Below are 25499 nucleotides of genomic sequence, written 5' to 3' on the forward strand. Positions count from 1 at the left end.
AGTGGTGGTGATTTCTCGTTGAAGTAATCAGCTCACTGACTTGTTTCAGCTCTGGTCTTTTCCATGAGCACTGCAGGGCATCAGCAGTTCTCAGCATGCACTTTTACAACCCCTATAAGTTCATTAAATGCATCTCAGCGTTTAGTGATAATCCCTCATTGGCCGTAGAACCAATGCTTGGTTGCAGATATATCAGACAATATACTGTACATCCACCATTAGTTAGATAATAAGTATTCCACACTATTGTAAATGGAACAATATACTATGTATTTTAAAGTGGTTCATCGGGATGCTCAAGACCTCTGAACTAGACCATAAACAGACCTGCCCTGTTCACAAGACAAAGGAAACCTAAAAATGCGAATCATGTCTCAGCCAGCTCAGTGTAATCTTGTGGAAAACAATTTTGTTGCCACACTGAAGCAGATAGAAGAGGAGAAGCTTTTGAATGTCTGAGGCTGTGGGCGGGTAAAGCTCGAGAAGGAGGCACAGATAAAAACAGATAAATCAAAGCTGAGTCTCCACAGAAAACAATAATTAATAGAACAAGTCATCATGCAAAAATTAGAAACTTGGTTAGCCTCGGCAGGCAGACTGGAACAACTCCAGGGCAGAGACTGCAGCGACACAAGTTAATCTCATCGCTGCTGACAACCTGGGTGTGTCTCAACACACAGGAATATTTACCAACTTGGATCATCCACAGCATCAGACCCGAGGCTGCACCCAGTCTCCCTATATGCAGATAGTCACTCTCATTTACTGAGCAGTACTCGTTTGCAGCTGAATCTGTATAGATCCTAATAGCTGGTCCGAGATGTTTTAAACTAATATCCAGCTTAAACGCTTTACAGGGCGGGCATTAATACATTACTGGAGCCTGTGTAATTGTACTGCCAAACTTAAAGACCGCAAGCTACAATTCACACACTACAGTCCATTGTGTGAAGCCTTACAGGCTGGTAATTTGGTTTAGAAAAAAAAAAACCTCCTTCCCTCCCTTCACTCTCACAAAGCAAACATTTCGCAGTTCAAGATATGTTTTCTCCTTTGGTTAAAAACCCTTACAACTAAAAAGAGACGCATAACAGCCAGCCAAGCTAGCTAAATGTCCGTCACTTCAAGAAGACCAACTTGCTGACTGGCCAGCAGGTGCAACGGGTTCACTTGACACACGACCAAAAACGAACTTCTCGAGAGAATTAACAGCATGTCTTACCACTTTGCTCTCCCAGAAAGACGAGTTTGAATTTTCTTAAAGGGTTCCCAAAGTCACTGCCCACGGACATTTTGAAGCAGAGGAGGGGGAACTCTGGACACGGGAGGACAGTCTGAGTGTACTTGTGTGTTCCCACTCGAGTTCGGTGTTGGTTGGTGAAGATGCTGGATGTTAAAGGCGGTGATGTTGCTTTCCGCTCAGCCCCGCTCTCTCTCTCTCTCTCTCTCTCTCTCTCTCTCTCTTCGTGAAGGGAACACACTGCTGCTGCACCGGTCCCTGACGCTTGGGATGTTTTTTTTTTTCTTTTTTTCACCGAGTGGTTCTGCGCACGCGCGGCCTCTCCTCGTTCTCAGTTCCTCGTGAACTGAGAGCAGTGATATAAAATGACGTCATGCTAGTCGGAGGAGACAGGGAGGGAAAGGCAGACATGCAAAATGTGCTACTGGGCCCCGGTTGGAAGAACTTTTTATCTTTTTCATTAAGACATTGGCCTTTATTTGCGTACCTACAATACATACTTTCTGAAAAAAATAGAGTGAATATGTAATTAAAGGGACAGTTCACACTATGAAAAAAATCCATATTTTTTCTCTTACTTGTCATGCTATTTGTCTAGATAAATTGTTTTAGTGTGAGTCTTAGAGTTATTGGCTGTAGATGTTTTCTTTCTCTTGATTATAATGGAACTAGATATAATTTTGCTTGTGATGCTCAAAGCGCCCCAAAAATGCACACTGAAAGAGAAACTGCTTATAACAAGTTCTCTGGATCATCTCAGGTACAAGCAAAGTGATTATATTCTGGAGAAGGCACACAACTCTACATCTGATATCTCTAAAACTCTGCACCTCACACCAACTCATATATAGAATAAGTAAATAAGTAGTACCACATGTAAGAGGGAAAATATGTATTTTCGATTTTAGGGTGAACAGTCCCTTTAATGAGATGTTTTGTATTGCACACCCATAAAGGTAGTGAACTTAGAGACAGATTTTTAAAAGAAAGGTAAAAATTAATGCAGGCAGTCTTGAGTTTCCTTCATGAAGGACCCTCATTAAACACTGAATTCTAAAGTTCCCATAAAGCAACTTGATAGCATCTTTCAATTACCCTGCTTGCCTCATAAATGTACCTCTGTTAAACTCCAGTTTGTAACACAGTCTTCCTATTAAAGATTTGTAGTTTCCAAGCCCAGTGTGTGATAACCCTGATGACATGAACTGACATCATTAGGGTTATTTCTTCTCAGAATTTGGAAAGCTCCTTTAAAGCCACAGAATAATTATTTCTAAACTGTTTTCACAGGCTGAGTAGTAAAGATGCCAAATATATATATATATATATGTATATATATATATATATATATGTATATATATCTATATGAACCCTGTGCTGTGTGCTATGTAAACCTGGGGCATTTGGATTTGGTCACATTGCTGGGTGGCTTTTCCAGTCTTCAAGACACACACAGACAGACTTCGCACTGACTTGATTAATTGTACTGTATATTTTTTTATTAGCTATTAATGCTTACATATTTATGCACTCCACTGTAATAAAAATCACATAACCCCACCAGTAGACAGCATAACATGCGAGGTTAATTGAATTTGTAAATGAAACGACTCTTTTAAAAAATGTAATTGATATCTAGAAATTCATTAGCATTGCAATAATAACAAGTGTTATACGTGATCAGATAAGAATTGAGTATTGCAGTTATCACAGATGTCTCTGTGTATGAGACAAACACCTATTAAAAATAAACTTAAATATTAAGCTAATACAGTTAACTAGTTACAGAATATGTTCCCATCGGAAATAGAAACCTAAACAGATTCCTATCTTATCGGAACAAGTAATAGAAAAGGTATTAAAATGTTGTTTGAACTCTTGTCACTGTCTCAGATGCATGGAGGATGTTGTGAGGTCGCACACTAGAGGTGTTTGAGCTGTAGCCGCTTAACACACAATGAGCAGGTCATATTATCAGAGTTATTCCAAACAGAAGCTTTGAAACATTGAAAAACATCTCAAAGTTTTCCTGTTGGAAAATGTATATCTTCACTCAGTGAAGCACCTGTTAGGGAGATGGGCTTACAGTAACTGAGGTCAATGCAGGCCTGTCTTGGCTGTGGATTTCTCCCACTGACACAGCTTTGCTCAGCACACTGTTCCTAAAAAGGCTGAACATCACAGTAATGCAGAAAAGCTTGGATCACCAGGGACTCTCAGCAGGGTCACAGCAGTCCTTCAGGTCTCTTCTCCAGACTGTACTCCTGGGTCCGCTTTACCTTCCACCCCAGCATCAGCAGTAGGATGATGCCCATGACCTTATAGCCCACCTGTAAGCCCAAGTACCTGCAGTGCCAGACAAATGAAGATAAAAGATTGTCAGCAGTGATGCGGATGTACTACGTACTAAGTGTTCTGGGTGCTATTTTTTAACCTGTTCCTCAAGATGTTGTTGTCATAGTAACCACAGCTAAACTTCTTTCCGCACACGCGTTTCCACCAGATACATGACGCATCGATGGCCATCCCAAAGAGGGCAGGGGCAGGTAACCAGGCTGAGAGGGAGACAGAAAGAGAGTGTGTTTGTGGTCAACACATTTCTATAATCAGTGGTTGGACTAGAACCACTAGAGGGCAATCCAACTTTTGCTTCATAGAAATCTATGATAAAATACCCTCTAATTCAAACTCTGTAATTCCACTAGCTGCTCTGCTTGTCTTTCACCATTTCATTTCATAATGACAGAGTTTTATTGGACTTCAGTTTTATTTCATTGTGGACAATGATTTCAAGTCTGCTTTTCATAATTCATTCATAATATATATGTTTTACCTAATTAATTCACAGAATTATTCATTTCAGATATTTGTTCAATACAGAAGCCTTTGGAGACCCTTACAACTGTGAACTTTGTTGAGTTTCAAAATAATAACAGTGAGCTAGGAGGATATTTTGACATTTTGGGGCTCCTCGACAAAAGGAAGTTTGTTGTTAATATAATAATTACATGCAGTCATTCATATGAGTACAGCACAAGATGTAAACAGTGTTTGTGTGTTTACTTACCTAATAGTCTCATGAGTAAAAACTGAATTCCAATAGCAAATGACTTCTCTTCAGAGGGAACAGATCTGGGAAAAAAGTTAGGTCAGCACCTGCGTTATTGGTGTACTTTGTTGATCTTAAAAACAAAACAATTCTGGACAACAGCGGCAGTCATAGATTAGTTTTTTATCCCCAAAAAAAACACATAACTATTAGTAATGGTATATCTTTAAATTGAATAAATCTATATTTTAGATGGGAGTCCATTTTTCTTTCCTTTCACGCTTGGCTCGCCTACATTAGGAGCCAAGTGCACTCATTTATTAAACTCTTGTGTTTTTGACTCTTTATGGACTTGCCGGAAGCTGTTAAAAACAACTGCAGCTCAGCGTTTGACCGCAGGAGTTCCTGGGAGGGAAATTACTTCATTAAATTTAAATGTCACTAAAACATAAAAGACTCCTAAAACAGTCCTTGACAAAGGGCTTCAAGTTGGCTTTTTTTCCCTTTTCAAGATACATCATCTTTCTAGAAATCATTAGAAGAATGTGTGGTGTCTATTTGGCCGTTACATTTGGGAACGAATCTCCAAGTAAAAGCAACACAGGATCTGGAAACTAAGATGGATACTTGTAATCAACTAGATTAAAATATATTAAAATATATATATCATTAAATTAGAAGTAGTTGTTTGAAATGGAGGACAAGCAGATTATGTCATACATTGGAGCAACGTTTATCATTTTGAACATATCATATAAATAACACATGAATTTGATGAATGTGTTGTCCTTACCTGAGCACCATCATGTACATGGGGTTATGAGTGAGGCAGGCGATCAGTGATGCCAGAGAGATGACAAGCATGACAGGGAGAAGAAAATGTGGGCAGCTGTTTGGACAGGGAGCTGGTTGAGCATGACTCTGGCTGCCAGATATACATCTGCAGTTGGTATACAGCTGTGTGCAGAAAGAGGGTGATGAAAATGTTAATGCTGCTATCTGTACAGAGAAATTTAAAAACATCTTTTTTTTTATTTTTGTTATGTTATATACTATATATGCTGCTTATTTTCCCCACTGGTGACTGCAGCTAGACATGTTGGGCAATAAACGTATTCACCTTTTGTGTTAGAAGCGTAGATTTAAATTTAGGCTAAATTTAAAGCTGCGCTCGGCAGCCAGTTAGTTTAGCTTAGCACGAAGACTGGACACGGGAGGCTCGAGAAACAGTAACAGACTAAGTTTTTTGGACAAAGCCAGGTCAACTGTTTGCTCCTGCTTGCATCCGTTATGCTAAGCTAAGCTAGCTGTCTCCTGGCTCTACCTTCATATTCTGCAAACAGACATTTTAGAGTTTAGACTTGACAGAGATAATTTCCCTTTCAAAATTTCTGCTGATTTAGTGAAACACAGAATTAACTATGGAATCTATCCAGATCTTTGTTTAACACCTGATTTGATTCCACTTTCAGCTGCACACTGGTGGAATAAGTCCACAAAAAGATAAAATAATGATTGTGTTATTTCTTGGGATTAATCCACTGAGCTAATTGTGGCCATTGCTGTCTGTGTATGTGCTTCAGTATTACACAGTGGGCTTACATGCTGAGTCAAACTGACTAATACTCTATTAGCAGTCACACAGTACACCCACTCAAAGATTATTCACAAGCTGTGACGTTTAAATACTGACGCTTTTTCCCTCTTGAAACACGACAGATATGCTCTGTGAGTAATAAGCATTGATCAGACATTGACAACGAGCCACTCGTGTCCTGTTAGCAGCCGAACAGTCTCTCTGTATGCTTGTAGGTCTGGGACTTCACTGCTGACATGAAACATGTGATCATTTAAATGACCATATGTCAGATATGTCATAGTCTAAATGCTGGGACAGAGAACCAAGATGCTGCCATTCAATTTGTGCCTCAAATCCAGGAGGGATCTAAGACCTAAGTCACTTCCTGTTCCAAGTATCTACTTACCAGAGGAAAAAAATGTTTAAAGATCAAGTCTACCCCCTGAAGAGCACATTTAAAAACACTCTCAATGCATCTTAATGACATTTTATTTGCCATATGCATTCCCTGCAATACTCTGCCCTTCAGAGCACAGCTAAAGGTTAATTACGGGCTAAATTACAGATCCTGTGCTGGGACAAGAACCAAAGGCTTATTCCTCCATCGCACACTAAGAAAATTATACAAGATTATGGAAGAAAATTATACTGTTAATTACTGTTATTGTAAGTTGTAAAACACTTTCTATCCTCTAAAAACAAATTCATTCATCTTTTATGTTTATATATTTCTTTTTCTTTTTTTCAATAAATGCAGCTAGAATTCCTATCTTATGTGATTACTTTCCATCAGGTAATTTCACTGATTACAGCTGATGATTTACTGTGCAGTACTGTTCTAGTGTTGCACAAATATGCCCCAGATTAAAAAAAAAATGTGGCTAAATGTCAGGTTTTATTTATACGTCTCCCTATCACAAATATGTCTTAATGACTTATCATATCATTGTAACCTGCGGGCGTTTATACTGTAAGAAGACATGCATGATGAACAGGTCGTTAGAGGACACACTGACCTGAACCCTGTGGGTGCTGTTGGGTTCTTTGGTGAAGTTGGTGCAGCCAGCATGACAAGGAGAAATATACTCGATACCATCAGAACCGCACACTGGGTTGAAGGCACTGGCAGGACAGGAGCAGTTAGAGTAGCACAAGGATAGAGACCTGTGGGAGAGGCAAAGTGTCAAACAAAAACAAGTTCAGGGGTCACAGACACTCTATCTCTGAAATGTTCAAGAACGTTTCCTGCAGGGGTCCTGTATGAATGAAGGCAGAGACTGCTGTTATTAATGTTGCATTAAAGGTACCTGTGCAGTTTTTGAATGGTGCCAGTAATACAGAATAATGTTGTTAAGGGCAGGGTCCTGATCTGTTTGCATACACTAGACAAACAAATCCGACAGTACACTTTCCTGCCACAAGTTTCAGGTTATTCCACAGATCGCCAGTCAGTGGCAGTGATGTGCCAAGAACTTGAAAAAAATACTAAAATACTGACACAAACATGGACGTCTTCTCATGGTTGGGCTTGGAGTTGGACGTTATATTGAAAGATGAGATTGGCCCTATTCTGCTCAGTTCTTAGCCAATTTAACCTATAATTTACATATTTGTTAAGGCAATTGCTAACAATACAATGGGATTTTAGCATAACAAATGTAATTACTTAGCTGGTAGGAAATTTTGGGACTTGAGGGATATGATGTGTTTTAACAGGTACTTTGTTGATTAAATTGTAATATGTGAAAAAAGTGCTTCACAACAGCTAGGCTGGATGTGTGAAACCGCATAGATGGGAAACAAATAAAAGTCCTAAAAAGCAATTTGCCCCTTTGAAAAGCAAATGCTGTTCACATGAAATCATCGAGGCAGACCCAACTCTTGTCACTCACCCATACTGTCCAACGTGGTAATGATTGACCTCGGAGACCTTCTGCGTGGGACAGCCCATGAAGAAGAGAGGGATACAGAGGAGGGTGGAGGTGGTCAGCATAACCACAGAGAAGCGTGGGATGGTCTTCAGAGAGAGGCCCGCCCTCTTCATGATGACTCCGCCTATCAGCATCCCCACTGCTACCGCTGGCAGATTCACAGCACCTGGCAACCACAAACAACTCCTGATTATTCTTGATTTAACTTGTTTCCTACACATGATGTGCCATTGTATTTGTTTACTCTAATGGTGTAGACCAGTGTAGATAAATCCAATGTTGAAAAGGGGCAAACATAAAGACCACAAAAGCCCCAGTAACATATTTGTCTCCACAACAGTAAACCACAACAGCTTCTTCTCCCGAAGCCCCATCTTTAATATGTGCACTCTTGCAGTACCTACCTACTAGCAGGCTGCTGTAGGCAGCTGAAGCGTTGTACTGTCGCTCCAGAAACTTGTTCAGGAACGTAGACAGTCCTGCAATCACTGAGGAGAAGCAGCACTGGGCCAGGACCAGCATCAGGAAGAGAGGGCTCAGCAGGAGGTGGACAAACATTCTGGGAAACACTGATCAGACACACTGACTATTAGACTGGACACTGGAAATGACTTGCCTCTCTGTTACAGAACGAGATAAAACTCTCGGGCAGGTGGGATCGTTGCGGGCTGAATATAATTAACTTACTTTTCAGGAAATCAAGTAAAGAGATATCTGGCTTCTTGAAGTCATCACTTATGTCAGTTTCACTTCCAATTACCTGGAAAAAAACATGCAGGATAAACTGTTAGTAATAGCAGTATGTGTAATAAGTACAGGGTGTTTATGTGATACAGCTGTTCAGAATTAAAACATACAGATCTTGTGGTCACATCACATCAGGATCTAACCAGCCCTGCTCTTACCAAAAAGAATTGACTCTTTTGTGAAAACTTAAAACTTTTTTTTTTCTCCCACCACGCCACAGTCTCCCACAACAAGCCCCTGTCTCTTTATGCTGCTTTCATGTGACGTGGGAACATTAGACTGAAATGACAGCTCGCTGCAATAGCTCCACAGTGTTCTTGCATTCAAAGTCGTTCGCAGCTGTCAAACGTCATAATGGAAGATTTCTGTAGAGTTTTTGTCTTTTGTGGCCTTTTCACAATGAAATACGTGTTCTTAGTTTGAATGTTTAGTTTTCAATTTCTCAAAAACTGGACTGTGTATAACAGTAGTTTCTAAACCGTTTATGTCGGATGTACATCCACATTGTAATCAGACGTAGCCTAACCCTCCACCAGCACCACCCATCATGTTCCAAATGTATTCATTTTAACTGACTTTAAAGGTAGATGTAAAATAACACAGAAAGTTTTAGGTTCTAATCACTGATCATCAATTGAAATGTCAGTGTTTAAGTCAATTTGTTCAAGTCAAGGTATTCCTACTACTACTACTACTACTACCTACTGCAATGGCAGAAGGTGACTCAACCATTTATCTATTACTTTTAGTTAAATATTTCTTAATTATTTTTTTTAGCATGCAGTTGTTAATTGTAAATTTCGTCGTCATCATGCACTCTCAAGAAAAACAAACTCTAACCACATGTAGCCCTGGTTGGGAATCACTGATGCAAATCAGGTGTCAAAATGATCTAAAACAAAAATAAAACCTTAAATTAGTTCTTGCTTTCTGCCCCTGCAGTTGATTGATGTAATCTGTGAAAATCTGTCGCACATGTTATTTTTGCTTCCCTTTCATAATGTTTCTGTGAAGATTTGAATTTGACCCTTTGTTTAGTTTCAGATATGTCCTGGAAGATGTTCAAACCCTCGGATTACGGATTACAATTTTCCAGGAAATAAAATGGAAAACAAAACATCTAGGTTTTATCTAGAAAATGCCTGGAATCAGTCCCAAAAAGGTTTTCACTGATGAGGTATTTCATATAATGTAGGTGCTCTCATGCTTATGAACTCATACAAAGGCAACAATGTGAAAATCTTCATAAAATGTAATACTAACATAAAACCAGTAGGTGTCAGTAAAACATTAGAAACGCATTGTAGTTTTAAATAATCCACAAAATACATTCAGTGAAAGTTTGGACATAAGACAGGATCGATCTGTGTGAGTGAGAGTCTGACTCACGTTGTCTTCTGTATGCATTCTGCGAGGGAAAAAGAAGTAGGGGATGGAGGTGAGGACCAGGCAGCCGGTGGTGATGAGCAGGCCCATCCACCAGGCCCCGACCCAGCGGGGATCTCCGAGTCTCAGCTCTTGTTCGGCTCCTGCAAGAAACAGCACACACAAAACACAACTGTGAGACACATTTCCTGCTTTAATCTGCCTATAAAATAACTTATCTAAACTCATCATTACCTAAACCAGTCCTGTCCACGTCCACGTAGATCCGCAGCACGACTGAGCCCAGCAGGTATCCAATGGCAGGCCCGAATACAGACACCGCGAAAAGGATGGCTGTAAATGATAAAACGGGCAGAGTTATTATACTGTATGTATATAATCTGTTCCTTAGCAGCTGATGTGTTCACAATACAGCATTTCACAAATACAAGTGCTCCTTTTTGATGAGTTTTTGTTTGACAAATTACTATCATTGTCAAGTTTATTTAGTCTTTTATGGATTAATGAGATTCGAACTGCAAACACTGCAACTGTATTCACTGTAGGACCAATCCTGAAGAATGTGTAGACAACAAAATCATTGCCTGTTCCACCTCAGGACATGCAGAATTAAATGAAATGCACCAGATCTAAACCCCATTTAAAAAATTTGATAGGATTTTAGCATTATGAATAATATAAGGTATGAACTTTATCAGTTTTGCTATCTGGGACGTGAAAGTCTTAAACGCCAATATCTGAAAACAGGACCTTTTAATTCCAAAATCACAAAATACTGATGTCAAAAATCTTCATACTTTTATATTAAAAAACTTCACCATAAACATTAGCTCTCTTTATCTGAACAAATCTATCTGCCTCTGAACGAAAGGCCATTCACCTATGTAAAGAGGGGAGTTGCCAGGTCCAGCAAAATCATCTATGTAGGAAATCCCAAAAGGCTGGATGGGCACCGAACCCACACCGAAAAGCAGCTGAGCGCTGGCCATGAACAGCCACAGGTTGTTAGTGTCAGACAGGAGGCTGGTGCCGTCTCCACCGCAACCCGGGTCACTCGTGTTCCCCTGCAGGTTGCAAATGTCATGGCGATCTGGATGACAGCAGGTGGTGACACACAGAGCGGAGGAGACAGTGGTGAAAAACAATGAAAAGTGATGACAAGCCAATGTTTGCAGATGTCTAACTACTTTAATTTCCTGAAGGTTATCTGGCTTTTCACTGACACTCTGTTCAGTGCCAAAATACTTTGACTGGGGGCAACATGACAGAAGGAAGAGGGAGACTGTTATTGCAAATTAAACACCCTAGAGGTATCTCTAATCTCCTTAGCTTTCAGCGAGTGCATAGAGATTATGAATTTCCTTCAAAAAAAGACACTATTCAGTGCAGAAAGTACAGAAGGCCAAACGTCAGAAGTCTGTACTGAGAAGATGCTGCAGCGCTCTTAACGAAACCTTAAGTAAAGTCTCATAAATTGCATTGACATATTTGGACATTCGTGAGTCTGGACTCGATCACATTAGTTGTCAATGTGCAGCCGGCGGAGACAGAGGGGTCTTACTGTGTAAAACGGAGTTGTATTCGTAGGGCTGGGATAAGAAGTGAGGTAAGGTCAGCATCGTGGCACTGACAGCCATCAGCAGTCCTCCGATTCCAATGATGCGAGGACGGTGAACCCGATTTCCAAAGTAGCTCACGAACACTATCAGCACACTGTTACTGACCTGAGAGACAGACAAAGACACGTCTCAAACAGGATCGGGAGGGAGCTTTTTCACACTCAAATCAGTCCATTGATACACACAGTGCATTACGTAGAAGGTCTTACAGTTTGCCAACATAACTAATGGCCTCTCAACAGCAAATATGGAGGTGGACAGGGTTGCCAGAATGTGAAACTGAACTTTTCTCAGGCTTTGTTTGGTCAGTGTTTTCATAAAGCATCATATAATCAAATTAAATTTTGTGAATCACACCGTGACTCAGGCAAAAGCCTAAAGGGATCAAATGTCACTGTAAAACACACTGCTCTAAGTAATATTCAGTGACCCAAAACAACTGGAAAATATTTAGCTATGTGGGCCATTCAAATCCCACTTGAGCACTTGAGAGTAAAAAAATCCAGCACCCTCCACGACGTGTACGTGCAGTACTTTCTTTTTATTCTTATCTGCAATGAAACCATTCCAGAATACTTTATTCTGACTTGAATTGTCAGGAAGTGTGATTTTGATGTGTTGCTTGTTCTCCAGTTCCCCCTTTGTCATCGCCAGCCTTGAAATAAAACTATCATGATCTGCGACTGTGAGAGGATATGTTATTGTTGGCTCCTACCTCGTGGAGAGAGGAAATGGTTCCCGAAGAGTAGCTGCTGAGGCCATAGCGTCTCTCGATTGTGGTGATGATACTCTTGAAGTAAGCGCTGTACAGCAGCTGAGAGAACTGCAGGAGGCCGTGGCACAGGACAAACAGCTGCGACAGACAGACAGACAGACAGACAGACAGGTACAGGGGCCTTGAGTCTATGCATTATGTTGTCAAAAAACAGAAATACTGGACAGGCAGGAAGAGAGAATTATTGGAAATGAATTGCCAGGTGTTCTGCTTCAAAGGCTTGTGATGTGATGTGATGGATCCAGAGCTAAAATAGCTTATAGTCACAAAAGTCTCTTGGTGTCAGTTTCAGCTGCAGGAACACTTGGCTGGACTCACAAAATGGCAGAACAGACTCCACTGGAGCAACCACATTGTCATTACACGTGATGTGTTGGAAAAGCAAAAGAGGATTTGTGTTAAACAACATGGTGAGGCGAGGATATGCTTACTGAAAGGACGGCCCATTTAAACATCAGAGAAGCAATGTTATCTGTGCAGTGAAATGCAGCGAAGGAAGTAGGAAAAAAACCCCAAACAGCTCTTTCACAAGCACATGACCCAGCTTACTAGTACCAACACACATCGGGCCTGGACTCTGCTGCACTCACCCATTACAAAGACATGAAACAACATTTTAAGGGCAAAAACAAAAAAACAACAACTGATGGGCTGAAGAAGGTGTCAAATGATGCAATGTGGAATAGCAATAATAAATAAAGTATAATAAACAACGTGCCAAAGTGTGCAAGGTACTCATTATGCAGAAAAGGTCCTTTCAAATTGTCAGTTATGATATACATATTACATTACTGATTTCTTAACTCATAAGATGCATTTCAGTGTAGATGATTATTGGAGGTGATTTTACCTACTTTAAGGTTAGCTCTGAAAATGCATCATAACTATAATTATAATCTCATCATATATTTTATATGTATACTCTTCAATGACTACTACTGTGAAATAGGTGTAGTTGAGTACATGAAAGCCTGATGGGGCAGAGTTTTTGTTTTGTAAGCCATGAGTAAAGCCGTGGCTGTGCAGAGTCAAAGTCAGATCCCAAGTCAGGTCCTCAAGTCCTAGTTTGGGTTTTGACACCTAAACGAGACACAGTCAGTATAGTAACTTCAGCAACTGAACTTACTATTTTCAAACAGACTTCATAACATTCAAAGGAATGCTTCGACATTCAAAAATACATTTATTGGCTTTCCTGCAAAGTGTGAGATGAGATCACTCTCATGTGTGCACTACAGTGTCGGCTGCCAGGAGACGGTTAGCACAGAGTGGAAACAGGGCCAAACAGCAAGGCTGACTCTGGCCAAAGGTAGCACAAATCTCTACAGCTCACTAATCAGCAAGTCTCTTTGTTCAATCCGTGAAAAAGTAAACACTAAAGCGTGAAAACAAAGGATATGTCCCACACTTTTGTGAGTCTGTAATGTCAAACTGTCATTCTTACACTTTAGTTTTTGTATGGATTAAACAAATGAGATACGTGAATTTCCCCATTGTGGGACAATAAAGGAAATCTTATCTTATCTTATCTTACGCTAAACAGCATTTACACGTCCAGCAGACACAAATTTCTGCATTAATTTGGATGTGGAATTCAGGCAACCTGGCCAATGCAAGTCTTTTGCTTTAGCTCTGTTTTGGTCTCCAACTTCTGAGGTGCTGCTGCACGGCACTGATCGCTCTGTGGAGCTGAAGGGAACTGCAGAGTTGCCACACACGTCATTTGATCTTGGGTTTGATATAAAAATAATGATTATAGTCACTCTAAGTAAGGTACCAGCTACTACTTAAATCAAATACTGGATTAAATGTACTTAGTCGCTTTTCATATCATGTTCAGAAGCTGGTTTGGTAAAAGTTCTGCCAATAAGAAAAACAGTCGTGTCTCACTGATAAGCACTAGTTTTGGAATTACGGTCTGCCAGGTACTGGACGTGCTCCCAGTGATCTTGTTGGGAGGTTTTCTCAGACATTCGTGACTTTCTGTACCTGAATTTTATTCACTCGAGGCCATGACTGGAAGAATGAAGTTGAAGATACATGTTGAGATTAGGAGTGAATTTCCAATAAAAACAGTAATAAATCCAGTCTTTCAGCTTGTTTACAGGCTGTCAGACCAGCTGAGGGAGAACAAACTATGAGCATGACTCTGTGTAGTCAATGCTCCTATTAAATCTTGGCTTAATGCTTTGTGGCTTAATGGTTTGTAGCACACACACAATGGTTACTTTTATACCGTCATCCTCATTCATCCTCATTTTGTATTGAATGGGCTTCACTTAAGAGATTCTTTTGTTTGCGATTTAGGTTCAAATAAAAAGTTTCTTCAGGCCAACTTAAAATCCACTTCAACCTTTCACAAAGTCAGATTTATATTTTCATCGTAGCTACCTGATACAAACATCATCTTTCTGACAAGAGGCCTTTGACAATGGAAATACATGTTAGTACTGATAACACAGTCCATTAAAGTGCAAGAAGGCCTAACAAATGACGATGACAGCGTTTGCCTGTACCAAATCAACAGTGATAATAAAACACAGAAAGTCAGTTTTCTGTGATGAAGGAGTGTTGCACAATATTGAAGCTTGGGTAAGATAATCATTGAGTATTGTTGAGTGTGGGGAAAAGAGGCAGCAGCTATACAAATAGTGCCGCAGTATGTCAACACTACGTCACTCGGTAAAGACGGACGATTTATAATTTATCCAGAATGTGCGTGCGTGTGATTTATTTGACGTCCTTGAGCAGAAAAGCAGTTGCTCAGAGTTGGATTCTCCACAGATTATCGACATCTTTATGCTTTTTTTCAGCACTCTCAGCTCTGTCGGAATCCACATTATTGTCCCAGCCTTCAACCCTGCTGCGAGGGGAAGAATTGAGGGAAGTTCACACTTGAATTTCAAAATGCTTTTATTTCAGGGACACGTGTTGTAACTAAGATGCTGGATAGCCATAGATTTCCATGTGGAAATGTTTTGTTACAACAAAAAAAATTCCTGACCTACAATAAAATAAAGGAAAAGCTACGTGTATGAAGTCTCCCAGGATACTTGAAAGAAAGCCACCTCCCTTCATTGTGAAACAAACCCTAAAAAAAAATGCTGCACAATAGCATCAAAGGAGCAATTTCTGTTTTAAAGCAAAAGTGAAATATTGTGTGGAAATATATTTATTCATTTTATTGCAGACAATAAGATTGAAATCACCTTCATGTTCGTCCACTAAATATAAAGCGGTTAGCTTAGCCTAAAGGGAGGAGGAAAGCAGCTAGCTTAGTTCTGTCTGAATGTATGAAATGCAGGTGACAAGCACCTCTAAAGCTTTCTAATTAACATTTTATACATAGTCTGTTTAATGGGTGCAAAAACCTTAAGTGTAAAAATGACAGGTCATGGTTTAACAGGGGGTTTAAGTGCCAGACCGGTTTTTGGCTGGAAGCAGTGCCTTCCTGGAGTCTTCTTGTCTGACAGATAACCCCCCATAAAACCACAACCTGTTGTTTTTACATTTCTTTTTTTTTTTTTTTTGGTACAGATTGAACAAACAAGATATATCATGTCAGCTATGACCTTCTGAGGTGGTGACAGATGGATTTTGTTACATTTAGACAGAGGTAGGCTAGCTGTTTTCCCTTGTTGAAAGTCTTTGTGCTAAGCTAACGGGCTGCTGGCAGTAGTCTTGTACTGAACCGACAGTCAACAGAGCAGTGTGAGTCTTCCTGTGTAACTCTTGGCAAAAGAAGAAAGTCCCAAAATGTTGAACTATTGCTTTAAATGTGGGATTCATCCACAGACGTGATGCACGTCCTCAGGTGCACTGAAGTGTGGAGTGAAGGGAAAATGAGCCGAGCGCTTGTTCTGACACCGTTCAGGATGTAAATATCCCGCGCTCCCGAGCAGAAACTTGGCTCGGACATTGGCAGAGATCTCCTTAAAGAGAATTTGATGGTGTAACCTGGGAGCAAAGTAGGTGCAGCCTGCAGTAGATAAGCTCAAAGTTGTGGAAAAAAAAAACAAAACAAAACAAAAAGAAAAAAAACACGATGTCCTGATGAAAGTGAGCAAATAAAGAACAAAGCATTGTACAGCATGTACTGGTGTGACGAAAAGACGGGTGGACGTGAGTGCACCCTGTGAAACCACTGTTGAACAGCTGGCTCTGCTAAGCGCAAAGTGATTTGGTTTCGTGTGAGAAACACCGAGACAACCTAGACAACAGGCCAAAAAGCAATCAAGAGTTTCGCCAGTACGCTTTGACGCAGCACAGTTTAAGAAACAGCCCTCTGTAGGAATGACTTATGGCTTATGACACATCACCTGCTGCTTAGTCTGCTTTCATTCCGAACTACTCCCATTATCTAAATATACCAGTACACAGCTTCAGAACTTCAGGTACACTCACACTGCGCAGGACGACCGGATGTTCACGGCTGAGCTCTCAAAGTGAATGATGTGATGATGTCTTGTGTTAGGCAACAAAGTGAAGCGTTTTCAAACAAACACCATCAACACCTTCTGGAAATTTTAGCAGTTGCCTAAGTTATTACCTCTGCCACTGTCTATAGATGTATTAGTCACACTTGGGTCACCCAGTACAATATTAAGACGTGTCATTTCGTGCTGAATTTTGCCGCAAGCTGCACGGTGTTATGCATCATTATTACTCACAGCCATGGAGCAAACTGTTTGCCTTCAATTAACGCCATACGGTGAAGTACAAGTGCTGCTTCATGTTCAGTGAGACTTAAAACACTGGAGCCAAACATGTGGAAAACATACCAAGCTTTGAACTGGACACAGATGTCAAACATAAAAACTTAAGTCAGACTGACTCATTGATGTATTTAATGACAGAAAAATAAAACTGTCAACATTTTCTTATATTAAAGTCCATAAATCCAGGAAGCAGGACCGAATTCCTCCAGCCAGAGTGATTAGTTCAATAATCAATGTGATTAACAGTGAATTTAAAAGCAATTTTTATTTTGACAACTGATTAGGTCACCTGTCTGGTGAAAAATCTCTGGCTCAAGGCAACATGCTGCTTTTCTTGGCTCGATCATTTCATACTGAGCTCCAAGATATACGGCATTCTTCAACAATTTCTCAAAGCATCAAAAATAATCAGGAGGTTATAATGAACATAATAAACATAAACGTTAGTCGCACATTAATTTTCATAAATCTACTCTTCAGTTTGACACCGAGATTAGTCCGTGGACTACTTCAGAGGACCGAGCAGTAACGGAGCGGAACAGCTGCATTGTTTTGCACAGGCCTACATGCTTCAGATTAAACATCAGACTTTGTTCTTCGTCACTTACATGGCGATCATAAAAGGACAGCAATCATTCAAAAACACTTTGCTTTTCCAGCCCATGCAGCTGTTCTGACAACTAAAATGTGCAGTAAATCTCGCTGAATTCTTCCAGAGACGTGAGGAACACTTGGACATTATGACTGAGAACTTGTTTAACTAAGGCGAGGATCTGTTAAGACTACACAGGAAGCGATGGGCTCAGTTTTTCCTGAAAATAAAAGACTGTGAAATCACAGTATCATTTATGTGAGTAACGTTTTAAAAACATGTTTGAAAATGGAGCTCAGAACCTTACAGGAGCAATGATGGAACAAGTGCTGCGGGTGAAAAGAAGACATCACAGTGAAGCCCACTCTGCACTGTGCCTACCTTTATGCTGAAGCGCAGTGTCCGGGCTTTCTTCATGCCTTTGGACGAGTGTATGTCCATTAGTTCAGCTCGTGTCTCCTCGCGCTGCCTCACGGGGTTTGTGTCAGAGGTTGTCTGTCTTTTCCGCCCGGTAAGCTGCAGTGCTGTTTTATGAGCATCAGTGATGTAATTGGACTCAGCCCACAACTGCACGCGTAAATGTTTTGAAAGTTGTGAATTAAGAACAGACCGTCCCGCGCTGATAGGCTGAGTCACGCGCGAGCGTGCGCGCGCCACGTTCACCTGTGGGAGCGTGGTGGACTTGTTGATCATAATACAAGCAGCTAAGCCGTATGACTGACATTTCGATTCTTTTTTTTTTCTTTTTAATCGTTTGCTGTGATCTTCCTCTGAGTGAAGCCCTGCTTTGTTCCCCAGCAGCTCAGCTCAGGCTTAATGCTTCATTAATTACGGTATGCGGCATTCGGAGCTGCTTCTGCCTGAAGCTAATGAGGAGTGGGCCAACTGTGACACACACTGCTGCTAATGAATGAGCTCCTTCTCACTGAGAGCTAGCTATTGAAGCTTTTAACATATTTCACATACTTTAAACTGTTTAACTTTTAACATGTTTCTTTTTTTTTGACTTATTTTGAAGGCAAATTAGCTAAAAGACAACCAGCACTTGTAGAAGTTTGCCAAAGGGCAAACCTGGGCTCAGTTTGAAATGCATATCACTACAACAGCAGCTGTGTTTGACAAGCCACCGCAGTGTGACAGTGAGCCAGCATGTACAAGACCAGGGCCCTGAAACTGACCAGCTCAATGGAATTAAGCAATCCTTCATTTTATTATCTATTTATGAGCCTTTTCTACAGTGACATGTTATAAAGTCTTTTGTGGAAAAAGTCCTATTAAATACCCACCTTGAAGACTTTACACTGTAGAAGTGTGCACAGGCCAAACTTCCATCCTGGTTGCTATATAAAAAAAAAAAACAGATTACAGATTAACACATTAGACATGCACATTAACATCATAACTGCCACAGATGTGAAGGCAGAGGTATTCAGGAAGCAGTTAAAAGGCTCATGCTTCTTACATGTTTTGATGTTATTGTTTGTTGTAGTTTGGAGTTCCTCTCGTTTCTTCCTTAAGACTCCACTGTGAATATTTTGTCACTGATTTGTTTGTATATTGACACTGAACTGACATGAAGGTATTGTAAGACAGTCAGACATCACTTTGATGTCTGTGGAGATTCTCAGTCATCCAGGTCATATTCACTCAAAGAGTTAAAGCAAGGTGTCTGGACTTGTGAACATTGACTTGACCGGTTAACGACCTAGCCCATAGGTCCACAGGTTGTTAACCGCTCATACCCGAACTCATCAGTCATTAGACACAGAGGGCCATCGCTGGCAGTCAGACTACATAGGCAAATTCTAGGCAGATCCTTTGTTTTGTTTAGTTTCATTTAGTCACACCCACCGAGGTATATATGTTTGTTCCACACCAAATAGTTTTTTCAGAACTGATGAAGCTGCTTGGGTTAGCAGTGAAATGTCTTCAAGTCAATCTTCACAAGTCCAGACGCCTTGCTTTCTTGCTTTAACTCTTTGAGAGACATCACTTTCACGTACTGAAAACTTTCAGGCAAAATGAATTACTTGATTGACTGATACTTAAGCTTGTTAACTGTTATGATGATACTTGAAATACATTATGGCTGCTTTTATGAGACTTCTGAATGCATTATGAAGGACTGTAAGAAGTCTCATAATGCAATGTGAATTTGTCATGCTTGCAATTTCAACACAATGTTGGTATGGACTTCACAAACATGAATTACTCCCCAGTATAACTCATGACCAAGTCAACAGGCATGAGAGTTGATCTTTGGTAGGACAATAACTGGATTCAAGTAGAGTACAATGACATTATGATTCAACCAATGAAAGGTCAGAACAAAAAGTGTAACATGCATATGCAGAAGAGAAACACAAAAATGTGCCTACTCTTTGAGAAAAATGAATGACAATAAGAAAAGCAGATCTGAAGTTGAGGCATATTAATCTGAATCTGGGCTGGAAGCCATCTTGTTATACAAGCAGGAGCAGTGGCCTGTTTGATGAAGTAGGGTTATCTGGATAAGTTTGTTCAATAAAAGAAACCCCCCACAAGAAACCCCTTCAAATCTGGTCAAGTTTGGGGTTTTGCTTTGGAAACTTGACTGTGACAGAACAGTCTGGTTATGAAAACGTCCACTTACTCAACACGTCGGTTTGCGGCTGCATTGCATTATGGTCTATTAGCATGGCGTTGGTGAAGAAACTGTAGAACAGCTGTGCAGTAATGACACAGCTACTTTGACAGTGACTAATATTTTGAAAGGATGTCATTCAAAGCCTGTTGTAGCTGTGTGGAAATACCTCAGCGTAACTTCACATCACTGACGTTCAGGTGGTTATTGGAGGAAATCAGAAGACTGAACAAGAAACAGCAAGAACATAAAGCTGAAGCATGAAAAGGTTAGTATAATATTCATGGATCATGGACATTTATTCCCACACAAAATTAAAAATAATAATAATAATAATAATATATTGCTCATGAACATTTCTGGTGTTAATTTAAAACAGTGTAGACTGGCTGCAAATTCAGTGCCAGCCATGTACGAATGAGGACCTGTAATACAAGGGATTTAAGGATTCTGCACAATTAGATTTTACATAACTTTCCATTACAACATCATGAAGAAGTGCAGCGCTCATGCGACATCAAGCTCAGCCTAAAGCGAAAGAGGCAAAACAAAAGAAACTTGAAGAGAAACAAGGAAGTTGAGAAAACGAAGAACCCATAACAGTGTACTCATATTACGTACACAAAGGACGCAGATCTGGTCATACTGATGCTTGTATATTAACAGTTGAAGGTTTTCTCAATTGCCCTTTTTTTTCCTCCTTCCAGTAAACGAGAGGACATTTGGCATGGTTCAACAGAAAGGACATCACTGTGGTCTGAGGATTTGCAGGCTGAAAACATTCTTGTACCAAAGCACTTTGCTTCAAAACTGGATTTTGTAGTAAAAAATTAGGAATAATGAGAAAAGCGGCTGCTTTAAGTGCACAGCAAGTTAGCGATACTGATATGCCGTATGCTTTTGATGGGGAAAAATAAATAAGGTAGACATTCTATATTGAAAAAAATCCCATTTAATTTGTAGATATGAATTTGGGAGGGAGTTTACAACCTTAGTTTGACATGCAGTGACCATAAAGACACATGACAAAGATGTTAAAGGTGTGAGAGTACGATTAGACCGAGCTGATAGGCAGTCTTCTGTGTTCACAGTCATTATTAGTGTTCTAGTTACTCACAAAAAAATCTGTCCAAACAAATCCTGTGGATGGCTGTGTTCTGACACAGAACAATCAAGCTTATAAAATAGAAACATAATGATAATTCTGTTTGGAGGTTGTGAATATAAAATGTACAAAAGAAGAAGAAGAAGGTGGAGGCATTCACATAATAATAGTGTCCAAAACTCACTCCAGAAGTTATTATAAAGTTCATATGTGTAGCTTTGCGGTGCTGATCTTGTACGAGCTGTGGCGTCCATACGTCTGATCCATGAAGCAAAGAAAACTCATCTGTGGCACAGTGTTTTAGTGTCACCCGAAGTAAACAGTGTGTACCATTTGTAACGGTCTCAGAAATCATCTGAACCAACACAAATCAGGTTTCCAAGAGGCCTCTCGTACCAAGCTGGAGCTGACCATAGCAGAGTGAAGCAGCCTGCTGGAGAGCAGTTACATATGCAAAAGAAGCCCTTAAGTCTACTTTGGTACCTAAATCATTCTACTGTACAGTTACTCTCATCCATAACACATCTACAACTTACACTGCTTCACTAAGACACAATACTGTAGAAAGAACTGTTGAAAAAAAAAAAACAGGGCTGCCAGCGGCTTAAAATTCATCCTTAAAAAAATTTCTCCAATGGCACGTAAATGTTGACGTGCTGTACAGATGACGACATTGTTCCATCGTTTCTGTCCTCATGGCACAGGAGGAGGACTGTAGCTGCCACTGCCAGACGCTTTCAAAGCATACCAAACAATATTCAACAAAGAATCCTTTTATGTTGCTATGCTGTAAAAAGGTAAGTCAACTATATAAAAACTCCAAAAGAGCTGTACAAAATAAAATCATCAGGCTTAAGCCTGCTCTTTCATCTGATAAGGCACATTTCATACATGTATTCCTTATGAAAAATGTCCACCAATGCTGGTTTTTTATTTTTTGGAGGAGGGGCCCCAAAGAGCTTCACACGTAAGCGCCCAACGCTGCGTGGAACTCTGTGAGACACTGCACGAGCTGCTGAAACTTGGGTCTCTCCTCTGGGTCCAGGGCCCAGCAACAAGCCATCACTGCAAACCTGCAACACACACACAGACACACACACACACACAGAAGAAGTTAAACGAGCAGCTTCAGGATAACATTGCATTTGCTCTGTGTCAGACAGGATGCAGAGGGAGAGGAGGAAGGCGACCAAAAATCCAGAGCTGGCGTCAAACTTGGGGCATTGTAACGATGTGGTGCACGCTTTCACTGTTGTTCTCCTACAGGAGCTGCCTGTGCAGCACTGATACATATTGTGAGATACAATCATTTCCTAATCAATGCATGTGCCCAAACGTTTTCTGTTTCAACCCCCTAATATTTTTGGGAAAGGAAGCCATCACCTCCTCAGCACCTATTGTATTTAGAAGGAAGCCATGTTAAGTTATTTAACAGATTCCAGATCATTATTCCCTTATCTTTGTGGATCTTTAACACGGCTCGGGGGATTTTCCTGCACAGGGGTTTTAGTGGATGCAAAAGAGAACATTATTGAGCAAACAAAACACAAAAGTGAGAACCAAACATATTTTATTTAAGAGATTTGTGATGATGATGATACGCCCAAATTATTTTATATTTTATTGCTATTAGACAGCTGGTTGCTAGTAGTTGTGTGATAAAATACTAGCCGATGTGAAAACATGAAGAGGAGAATATTAAGAGTCTGTATGGTGTTTGCTTCCGGTTCATGCACGTTAAGAGGTTATTGCAGTAATCTAAATGTGAGGAAATTCAAACGATGAATTTGGTATCTCTGAAGCTCAGAGTTCCAGCAATATTCACGTAGCAATAAACACAAAATTCAGGTTGGAATAAATAAAAACACATCTAGTTATGTGACAGAAAGTTAGTTGGAAAAGGAGGTGAACACTGCAACTGTGTATGCAAATTGTCCTGGCAGATGGTAAAATATTGAAAATGATGGAAGTTTAATCAGAATTTGTTTGAAAAGAGCCGGCAGACTTCCAGACAGTGTTTTGTAGTGGACAAACGTTTATTTTAACCAAATGTTTCAGAGCTCTGTTTCAATTTGTGAATAAATACTGATAAAAAAAATGTCAAAATCACTGACAATTAATCCAAAGAATTGATTCTTTCGTAATGAAATCCACCCGGGAGGCCCAAGGCTGCAGCCTTGCTTTGAGCCAGGAAAAGCCTGTGATTAGTGAAAAGGTGACAGCAGCCTCACTGCAGACGTGATATTGAGGAAATAGCCTCTAACACCGTGATGGGAAAACGACTGCTCCTTCTCACTTGCAGGATGTTGATAAGCTTCACATCGACCAACACTGGAAGCTTAACTTTTCAGTTTGATGTCACTCAGTGAAAGTCTGCAGTAACAAGGCCTAACTACTGCTGCACACTTACATTGTGTGTTTGGAGTGATAAACAGGAGTATTAACACGTCCTGAGAGTTAATTTAACTGTCACGCACAAGAACATACCAGGCTGCAGCGTGAAGCATTAACTATTTATTAGTACACTGAATAAGTTACAGAAACAACTACATGGTTTGGAGTCAGGTCCATCTGTCTGAGGTTTCAAACTGTTAAAACTTTAGAAGAAATTTTTGATTTTTGTTTTTTAATCCTTAAGAATTTTAATGGATTAATTGTGTATTTGTTTTAATATTCCCAGTAATGATAGATTGACTGCTGTGTCAGGGTTAAACAAACATTCTGATCAAATCCACTATGATTACTTTATTTACTCTGTTGCTTCATTTTTATTTAATATTTTACTTCTTATTGTTTTACAGTTTAGTGTCTGTGTTTGATAGTTTGTCGAGTGGTGAGAAGAAGAGATTTGTATGATCTCAGTAAGTCACGTATGACTGCAAGTAATGATTACATTCACTATTGATTAATATGCTTGTCTGAATTTCTCAAAGAACAGGCTGATGTCTTCAAATAATCACAAGTTGTTTTCTTATCAGTCAAGTGATCAGAATCAGAAAATGTAGTGGTTCTGTGTGTGTGTGTGTGTGTGTGCTCTGTAAATCCACGTACAGCTCATCTGGACAGTTGATTGGTTGTGCTATTCTGTAGCCGTCCTTCAGGTAGGCCGACATCTCAAAGGGGTCAATGTCGACGTAGGGGGTCTGACCCAGAGTCATCAGTTCCCACAACGTCACTCCGAAGGCCCACTGTGGAAACACGACACGTGACTAACACCGAGCCCAGTCCCGAGCATTCATTTACAACATTTTCTAAACACAATCAACACAAGCTAAATATGTTATAATCAAAGCTCAAAACATATCCAGAGTGCGGAAAGACTGTGGTGAGCAGTTGCATTCAGATACAAAATGTTCCACAGAAACAATTCAAGGAAATGATGCTGATACATTTATTTGGAATATACATCACTGCTGCAGGTTTCTGTTGAGAGGCTGAGAGTAAACAGTAGGGTGGCTGTTGCGTTCAGGGAGCCTGGGGGTTCCAGCTGGGCCCACCCTGCATGTGTGGTTGTACTGACCCTTCACTCTCACCTCCCGAGGGGGAGTTTGGGGGAGTTGTTATTGACTCACGTCTAAGGTCACCGTAAAAAGCCGAAGTGTAGGTGCTGACCCTGCGTTTGTTATTTGGAATTTTAGGAGTCATGCTGATCCTTATCAAAATAAAGTTGGCAGTTGTTACTAATCGACAGTGATTTATGAAGAGGGTGCGACACATGAAACCATTATCACACTAGACTCCTCCAGTGAGCAGTTCTCTACCCTGTTGCATGAAAACACAGGGCAGGAATCTGGGTGTTATCTTTTGGAATAAACTTCACTTTGTCCAACAGGTGAAGTCCATCGTTGAACTGTGCTTTCTGCAGCTTCAGATGGAAAAGTCCACTTCATATCTCTCACTCTGGCTGGTTTGTTCCAGGTTATCTCTATCTCAATTAAACAAGCTGCTCAGAACTCAACTGGAATCTTATACTTACTAATACTTCAACAATTTGGAAAGAGTTTAGAAGACAGTTTGGCTTATACCCGTCGTCAGGTCCAGCTCCAGTGCTTGGCAACGCCCAATAATAAACATGCTGCTCAGATTTTCCGAGAATATCTAGCTGCAGCCAGAATACCAACATGAAGGAAGTTGA

General features: G+C 40.3%; 3 protein-coding genes across 6 annotated transcripts in view; all 3 read right to left on the bottom strand.

Moving 5' to 3' along the window:
• rab6ba (RAB6B, member RAS oncogene family a) overlaps positions 1 to 1475 on the bottom strand; it is a 49013-nt gene extending 47538 nt beyond the window's left edge. Inside the window, exon 1 of one of the 2 annotated variants that reach the window (XM_046391244.1) lies at positions 1223 to 1475. In XM_046391244.1, the coding sequence (XP_046247200.1) occupies positions 1223 to 1292 (70 nt within the window). In that variant the 5' untranslated portion in view covers positions 1293 to 1475. The remainder of the gene's footprint in view (positions 1 to 1222) is intronic. The other variant, XM_046391245.1, reaches the window with a different exon arrangement.
• Positions 1476 to 2710: 1235 nt separating this feature from the next.
• On the bottom strand, positions 2711 to 18241 carry slco2a1 (solute carrier organic anion transporter family, member 2A1). The gene is made up of 14 exons (XM_046391243.1): positions 18018 to 18241; positions 12267 to 12404; positions 11494 to 11656; positions 10813 to 11022; positions 10167 to 10265; positions 9936 to 10075; positions 8487 to 8559; positions 8204 to 8368; positions 7761 to 7965; positions 6885 to 7032; positions 5083 to 5246; positions 4308 to 4372; positions 3675 to 3795; positions 2711 to 3586 (listed from the first exon to the last, which is right to left on the bottom strand). Exons 1-14 carry the CDS (start codon positions 18075 to 18077, stop codon positions 3466 to 3468), a joined length of 1872 nt encoding a protein of 623 aa, XP_046247199.1. The 5' UTR covers positions 18078 to 18241; the 3' UTR covers positions 2711 to 3465.
• Positions 18242 to 21191: 2950 nt separating this feature from the next.
• Positions 21192 to 25499, bottom strand: part of ryk (receptor like tyrosine kinase) — a 34969-nt gene continuing 30661 nt past the window's right edge. For all 3 annotated transcript variants that reach the window (XM_046391669.1, XM_046391670.1, XM_046391668.1), the window contains 2 exons: positions 24416 to 24552; positions 21192 to 22437 (listed from right to left, as the gene is read on the bottom strand). In XM_046391669.1, coding sequence (XP_046247625.1) covers positions 22326 to 22437; positions 24416 to 24552 — 249 coding nt within the window. In that variant the 3' untranslated portion in view covers positions 21192 to 22325. The remainder of the gene's footprint in view (positions 22438 to 24415; positions 24553 to 25499) is intronic.

Source organism: Scatophagus argus, chromosome 6 (assembly GCF_020382885.2).
Source record: "Scatophagus argus isolate fScaArg1 chromosome 6, fScaArg1.pri, whole genome shotgun sequence".
In the NCBI taxonomy this organism is placed as follows: domain Eukaryota; kingdom Metazoa; phylum Chordata; class Actinopteri; family Scatophagidae; genus Scatophagus; species Scatophagus argus.